This window comes from Sinocyclocheilus anshuiensis, unplaced genomic scaffold, assembly GCF_001515605.1.
Source record: "Sinocyclocheilus anshuiensis isolate Anshui unplaced genomic scaffold, SAMN03320099.WGS_v1.1 scaffold1257, whole genome shotgun sequence".
NCBI lineage: Eukaryota > Metazoa > Chordata > Actinopteri > Cypriniformes > Cyprinidae > Sinocyclocheilus > Sinocyclocheilus anshuiensis.
Window position 1 is genome coordinate 384,969 of NW_015548249.1, and position 8,303 is coordinate 393,271.

The 8,303-nt window shown below is 37.6% G+C and overlaps 1 protein-coding gene across 2 annotated transcripts in view; it reads right to left on the reverse strand.

The window, feature by feature from the left end:
* amotl1 (angiomotin like 1) overlaps positions 1–8,303 on the reverse strand; it is a 50,372-nt gene that overhangs the window by 2,400 nt on the left and 39,669 nt on the right. For both annotated transcript variants that reach the window (XM_016442762.1, XM_016442761.1), the window contains exons 9-10: positions 4,799–4,915; positions 524–708 (exon numbers count right to left, since the gene is read on the reverse strand). In XM_016442762.1, the coding sequence (XP_016298248.1) occupies positions 524–708; positions 4,799–4,915 (302 nt within the window). The remainder of the gene's footprint in view (positions 1–523; positions 709–4,798; positions 4,916–8,303) is intronic.

The following is an 8,303-nucleotide window of genomic DNA, read 5'->3' on the forward strand; positions in this document are numbered from 1 at the left end:
TTTTTTTTTTTTTTTTTTTTAATCTGTGATACTTTTTCAGGATTCTTTGATGAATAAAAAGTTACAAAGAACTGCTGCAAAATGACAGCAAACCTCAATATTTACCTTGAAGACCCTGTTTCCACAAATCAACCACAGAGAACAATGCCAACATCCACAAAAGAGCTGTAATGTGTTATCACAAATCCTGGACAGTTGGAGCACAATAAAACATCTGCCCTGACCAATCACCTGACTTTAATATTTTCAAACCACTGTGGGCAGTTATAGAGAGAAGAGGGAGAAGCAGATTCCCTCCTTCAACATCTCTTAAGCAACTATGTTCTGATAGTTGTATGAATCTATTCTAAGAATGTTGAAAACAGTATCAAAGGCAAATGGTAGTCAAACACCTTAAAAAATAAATATCACCCATTTCAGGTGTTCAGATTTTGTCCAACCCCTGTTGTGTGTGTATGATACATTATAGAAAAAATGAGGCATAGGACTTTAATCAGAATGAGTGTATTTGTATATGTACTACCTTTCCAGCTGTGATGGTCTCTGCGATCAGACTGTGATGACTGACGTGTGTGTAGTCCAGTTGCTATGGAAATGGAGGGCACAGAGCGGGCAGGACGCAGAGGGGCGGGATCTCGACGGGAACGGTGTTGTAGGACTTTAATCATGGCATCTTTCTCCAGCAACTGAGCATGCAAGTCTTTCATCCTGTGACATGCAGAGCAACTCTTTATTGGTTTTTTATCTCAGACACAGTTATCAAGAACAACATAACACAATTAGATAATTATGTGATTAATTAAGTGCTGATTGAGCATTAGTGATGAACACCTGCTGTTAACAAGCAGAATCACTGAAGAAAAGAGAAAGTTGTGGCAGCAGAGGGCATGTTTGTACGATGTGTCCTCTAGCTGCGATCATGACCGCACCAAAAAGGACATAGTATGGAAGGAGATAGCGGAGGAACTGCAGCTGCCAAGCTCCCTGTGCAAAACTGGCATCCAAAGTTGTCCTCTTTTCCCGAGCCATGAGCGAGTCCATATGCCCTCTTCCGCCGGTGCCTTTTCTTTGTTTCAGCGCACATGAAAAGCACAACTGCCAAAGCGCGATCCATCTTGATGTACCGGTATTTGTTTACCATTAGCGCATGCTGATGACGTTGCGTTAATGTGTGTTGCAGCCGTCACAGCCTACGATTCAATTAGTGATGGGAAGTCCGGTTCTTTTCCGCGAACCGGTTCTTTCGGACAGTTCGTTTCAATGAACCGGTTAGATCAACAAAAAGATCAACCGCTGTGTTGTCTATAGGAATGAGTATGTGCTGGCAGTGAAAATGCGGGAGGAAACTTTCCAGCATTAGATGAATCGCTCACAACTTCAAGCAGTTTATGTGCCACATTCTCTCTGCATTTGTTCAAGTGCCAGAAGCTGGTTTGTCGTCGTATGGGGCTCCCCAGCCCATGCTTGACATATCTGTTTTGGCAGCCTTTCCCTGCACCACTTGTCCCATATCTACATCCTGTTGGTACAACGTTTCGCAGATCCAGGGAGCAATTGCATTTAAGTAGCTGCAAGTCACTGTGATGCACGTGTGGCTGGTTTGTCACACCTGGCATGGGACAAGAGCTATTAGCCAGAGCTGAAGCAGCCACTTATGAAGCAACCCATGGTGACAAACAGTTAAAGTTGCAGCCATAAGCCCAAGTATTTTCTGAGTTTATGGCAGAGAGCTCCCAAGACTAATTGCAGAGAGAGTGTTGATTAAAACCTGAGAGCATTCCCATGACAGGTGGGATTGCATAAATATCCAGTCCATTTCTGTTCCTTGAAATGAGATTAGTTGGCTGGATTGCAGCACGCTCTTTCGCATGTTGATAGACATCCCCAAACACTGCAGGTTTGATGGGCCCAGCACAGGAAAATTCCATCTCAATGGTCGTGCCATGATCTGCCATTACTGATACGCTGTAGAGAAGTGAAGCTAATCATCCTCTGTAGACAGCGTGGTCAGCTGCAAAGTTTTGCGAGGGCTTGGGAGAACAGAGGAGTCATTTACTTTTGCAAAAGTTTCTTTGATAACTCTCCTCTTTTACAAATAATTTTGCAGTCGAAAGCTTTGAACAAACATATAATACTCCGATGTGATCTGGAATCCAATTAAAAATAAATCTTCTTGTTCCTGATGGTGGGACCCTTTTTAACTCTGTACAGAGAAGCAAACAAGCTGTTTAAACAGCATGTCAAAACAAATGTTCTTTTACTTTTTTTTTTTTTTTTTTTTTTGTCGTCTTCCTGTCAGCTCAAGCATAGAGTACATCAGAAACTGAACAAGCATCTCTATACTGTATCCAGTGTATACCGCAAAAGATTATAATGGGTTTTGAGTTATTTGCTTTTGTCACGAAGTGATTGAACCGCAATGGATAGGCACATCGATACTGCAGTATCAGTATCTCTGTTATTTCGATAACAGAGATGAGCAGTATTTTAATTAAATGTATTTAAAATATGTATTTTATTACTTTTTTTGTATTTTGTCATTTGTATTTTGCTGGACAGAACAAAAACAATTCTCTAATGTAATTAAATACTTTTGATAGACTGTATTTTGTATTTAAAATACTTCATCAAATATGTCATATTAATCTTAAGTAATACAAGTGCTTTCATCATTAAGCTTAACAGGACTACCAAATATAGCCTATCACAGTTTTTGGTTAGATGCAGGCAAGTCATGTGACACACCCTGATGGATCTATTGCGTGAACTTTAAAAAAAAAAAGGAAGGAAGCTGCTTTGGTGATAGAGCAAACTGTGTTAAGATAAAGTAAAATAAAATATATTACCAGATATTGCTTACAGAATGTTATTATAGAACGGAAGAATACAGCAAATTGCTGTGCTGCTGTTAAAGTTTTTGACATTTTCAATATTAAAATTATATTAATACAAAACATAGGTTACTGCATCACTTTCAAATGTTTTCTGTACATTTGTTTAATATTTGTTAAAACACCCCTGACATATTTAGCTGGCCCATGTCACATAACTGTGAGAAGTGAGCGTGCAGCCTCGCACATGCACACAGAGATGCACACTTCTTCTGAGTGAGAGGGAGCAGAATGTCAGAAAAGAAACTTACTTTTAATATTTACATTTAGTCATTTAGCATACGCTTTTATCCAAAGTGACTTACAAATGAGGACAATAAAAGAGTTTAGAGCCTTCTGCCTCAGAGAGTGGAGAGAAGGATGAAAAAGAGTGTATGTTTGCTGGTAAGATGTGTTTGACAGTTTGTGGTGTGGCAAATTGTGCACTGAGGTTTGTAATTTTATTAATGAAGAATGTTGATCAACAAGTAGTAGGAAAGAGAATGATTCAGAAGCGATACTTATGTGCCTTGCCGGTGTCCCTGCTTGTTGGAGTTGAACGGTAGAATCGATGGTCTTTACACTCTTCGGTCTTAACAGGAGGAGAGATTCACACGAGGGCTGCCGCGGTATACTAAGCATTCGTCTAACAAAACTCAAATTGAATTCAGCTGGACACACTTTACTGTTTATCACAACAAATGGCCAAGCAAAGCGCACGACACTGACAAGGTACGCGATACAGTACGAGACCAAACGCGATTTCAGCACGTCTCCACACAGAGACATATATTTAAAGGCATACTCCACCCCAAAATGAAAATTTTGTCATTAATTACTTACCCCCATGTCGACATAATTTTCATTTTGGGGTGGAGTAACCCTTTAATCACAATATTTCTCTAAAATATGGTATTAATTTGCACCAATTGGTACAAACATTTTTATTTAATTGTTCTCATATTTGCTTTTGTAGTAATTTTGTTATTAATGGCCAGTATGTCATGTGGATGTGATTTGCCTTTAAGTGGATTTTTTCTTTCTAAAATTAATAATATTTTGAAAAACCACATACACATTTAAGAAATAATCAGTATTGGTATTGGTATCATTAAAATTGTAGGGGAAAATATCTGTTTCGTTTTTGGAGCTTGGAGCCTGTGAAATCAAATGGAGCGCTCTCTTCTATCATTACAAGACAAGCCCCTTACTGCTGATTGGCTACATGTGTTTTGGGACTCTGTCCGATACTGTGGTCAAAAGCGTTTTTCAAAAATTGCTTAGTGCACCTTTAAATAAACGCATTTTTATAATGAGACGGACTATTCAAGCTATGAAACTTACAGGATGTTTTAATGGTACAAAGACCTTTTATATGTCAAAAGCTCAAAGAAAACTTGATTTCTCATGTCATGACCCCTTCAATTTTTAGTCAATCCTTTCCCCCTAGTGTGCAGATAGGTCCCTGCACCTATAGAGAGCTGTATGCTCTGTTGTTGTTCAATGATGTAACTTGTTACTTTAGTTACATTATTGAAGTGAGACAATAGAAGCACTTCTTAAATCATAAAATGAATGTTACAAGCATAGTTATGAGTCATACGCTTTTTTTTAATCCGTCAAAGAACCTACATTTGTGACTTAATAATAGGTAACTTAAGTAATTGTAAAGATAAACCAACCAACTAACAAACAAACATACTGATAAAAAGAAGCATCTGTAACTGGAAGACCTGTCATCAATTACAGACAATTTTTTTTTCTTTCAATGATTTGAATAATGTCTATTTTGTTGTTTAATCAAGAATTAGAATTTTAGATAAATATATTAATATATCTAAGAATTTCTACAAACAATCACATTGACAATACTGTTTATATGTACACATACTGTGTATTTATATGAGCATATGTTTACTAGCATTCACCTTTGTTCCATTTCCTGACAGTGAAGACTGCTCTGGATTCTGTTCTCATCCTCATGCAGCCACAGTGAGCTTTCGTTGTAACTGCCACTGCGAGAATGCTGGATTATAGTTGTATCTCTGAAAATAAACAAATAAACATACAATAAATCTGTCATTTTGTGCAGAATTAAAAATATATATAATATATATAAATTAAATTTTGTAAATAATTTTAAATATTTTAAATGTGAGGAACAATAGAGAAATTAATAAAATGTCTGTATCAAACTCACAAAAACAGCCTCAGCTTCACTTCCACAGTGTCAAAAATGCAACGTGGTTTAGTATCTCTATTAAGATAAGGTACCCCTAGGCCAGGCCCGGCGCCAGAGGTGGGGGCCGAGAGGCTTTGCCCCCCCCCCACGGACATCCCTGTGCCCCCTCTCCGGACCGAGGGGGACGGTCGGACTTTACTTTAGCATGTATAATAGTCTAACCATTGTGTGGTCACATTCATTGGTTAAAACGGAACGAGTGAATAAGTGACAGTTTTTAATAAATGTAAAGGGAGCGCTCTTTGCATGCTGTAGGGATATGATAATATATTCAGAATTCAAATAAAACTTGTTTATCAAGCTTGACAAGCGGCCACGACACACACTCTTAAAGGGGTCATATGATGCGATTTCAATTTTTCCTTTCTCTTTGGAGTGTTACAAGCTCTTGGTGCAAGTTAAGTACAACACATTTTGTGTTAATTTTAACTCAACCAGTGTGTTATTCTTCTTAACACAGGTTGATATTCTTCAAATATTTAAATAGTGCACCTTTAGGAATAGCACATCTATGACAAATGTGTGTTAAAAAAACGGATGTGTTAAAAACAACACAACCTGTGTTATAACTTAACACACCTGTGTGTCTAGTTAAGGACGACACATTTTGTGTTAATTAAATTAACACAACCAGTGTGTTATTCCTCTTAAAATATTTAACACACTGTGTCATAAGTCTCCCAATTTGTGTCATAGATGTACTATTCTTAACCAGTTATAATGAATGCAATACAAAAAAAAACATTTTTTTTAAATATATATTTATTAAAACTTGACTGCTACATTTACACAGTCAATATTCACATGTGATTTGAATACTGAACATTAATAATGTAGTTCACAAGCATAATAGTAGTTCACAAGCACTGTTAGAATGAACAACATCTACCCCATTAGAAATGTAAAGTTCCCAGAACGTTCTCAGAACGTCCCCGCTGGTGTCAATGACGTTCCCAGAACGTTTCCCGAGATGGTCATGATGTGGAGTTCATTAAAGGGGTCATATGATGCGATTTCAATTTTTCCTTTCTCTTTGAAGTGTTACAAGCTCTTGGTGCATAAAGAAGATCTGTAAAGTTGCAAAGACTAAAGTCTCAAATCCAAAGAGATATTCTTTATAAAAGTTATTCTAACACGCCCCCACATGTTTACATCACGATGTGGGAAGATTTGCATAACGCCGCCTAAATGTTCACGCAAAGAAAGAAGGCGTAACTTTTACTCTCGCTGTAGTATTGTTGTTGCAGCCGCCGCCATGTTGAAGGCGCTGTGTGTTTCGTTGTGAAAGTGAAACTACTTTGTTTGTTTTTTTTCCAAAAGAGGACGATATCCGCTTCGTCATGCCTAGAGCTGATCCGTGCTGGTCGCTGAGGGAATACATCAACTTCGCGCTGTGAATCGCCGGATCGGCTTCCACCGTGGATGAAGCGGAGTCCAGCCCGTGGTCGTCACATGTGGTTGCCGCAAGCCAGCCTGCCACCGCTCACTCCAGCCGCTGGCCTCCACTCACTCAAGCCGCCGGCCTCCAAACTACTTTGTTTGGTCTTCCAAAAGAGGACATGACTAGACATCAGTGATTAAGTTGTATTTACAACACTGTTCCAGAACAGTTCCGCTGGAGATGTTAAAAAAGTAACTCATCATTTTGACACCAATGATGTTCGGACTTTAAATGACAACTTGACTGACAACAGTTTAATAGCATGTTGAAATATCTAATGTAAATGTTCAAATAAAGCTTTGGTTGGGGGACGTTATTTGGAGAACCTTGAGGGAATAACACTGCTCAGAGTTTATTTGGTCCCACAATACAGTGTGTTAAATTAACACTGAAGCAGAGTTGAACTTAATGAGAATGTTAACAAGCAGAATTACTGAAGGAAAGAGAAACAGAAAAAAAGAGAAGAGACAAACAGAAACACAACTACAACTAAATTATAGTTACAGCCTTAGATGTAATCAACTGAAATAAAACGCATTAAATCTCTCAAGATCTCAGCAGAGGAGGATTAAACTACTACACAAACAGCATCACCAGCTTCACTTATTACTAACCAGGTTGTCTAAAAAAGTTATTATTTAGAACTAGGGATGTAACGGTATGAAAATTTCTTATCATGCAAATAAAGCTTTGAAAAGTTTCATAAAAAGGTAAACCTCACATTTCAGCCTTTAAATAAAGAAAAGATATAAGTCAAAATGATAATTGATTAATAAATGATTATATGTATTTTATCTGCTCCATAAATAATTCTAGATAACTTATCTGAATTGTTTAAATGTGTAGAATCCACATAAGCTTGTTTTTCATCAACCGGTCAAAATTTACTGCAGGGCATGCAAATTCGGTCCATTTTTGGCCAGACAGAAACAGCACACAGGCTGAATGTAAATATAAGTCTCTGTAAACCCACTCGCTGACAGCAGGTGGCGCTTATGGAAAAGCTGAATTAGAGCTGTTTCCCGTAACCTCCGTGGACAAAGCAGTATCGCGCAGAGGTGGGACTTTCAAATCACAAGCAAGTCTTCAAGTCATATCCCAAGTCCTCAAAGAGTTAAAGTTAATGAGATAATTAAGTGACTAATTAAATGATGATTGTGCATTAGTGATGAACACCTGCTGTTAACATCCAACATCATTGAAGAAAAGAGAAACACAAGAACTACATCTGACTTTAGCCACAGCCTTGGATGAAATCAACTGAAAAAAAGCAGTTGTTTTTTGTTTTCACACACACGATGCCACCATAATTGTGGTCAAGGTTTGCTTTATGTAGTCTCTTGACCCTTTTAATAGTGCAAAGTATTTTGCTTCTAAGCAATTACAATATTGTTTCACAGCAAACATTTGTGCACTGCTGAATCAAACTTTCTAGTAGCAGATGAGCTTACACTTTCTGCCTACATGTCATGATAAATGAACATACAAGAAGTGGTCTTTCTTTGGTTTATTGACACATTCAACTGCTACTGAGCTGAAGAAAAAAAGTCCCACTAAACAGATGCCACCACAATGCTTCAATTTCGAAAAAAATTAATTTGGATTAGCTCAGGGTTTTAGACATGAACACTTATCATATGATCCAGGGGCGTAGCCATCATTTCAGAAGTGAGGGGGACAGAAATGTTTATATATATATATATATATATATATATATATATATATATATATAAACATAACATATATAAAC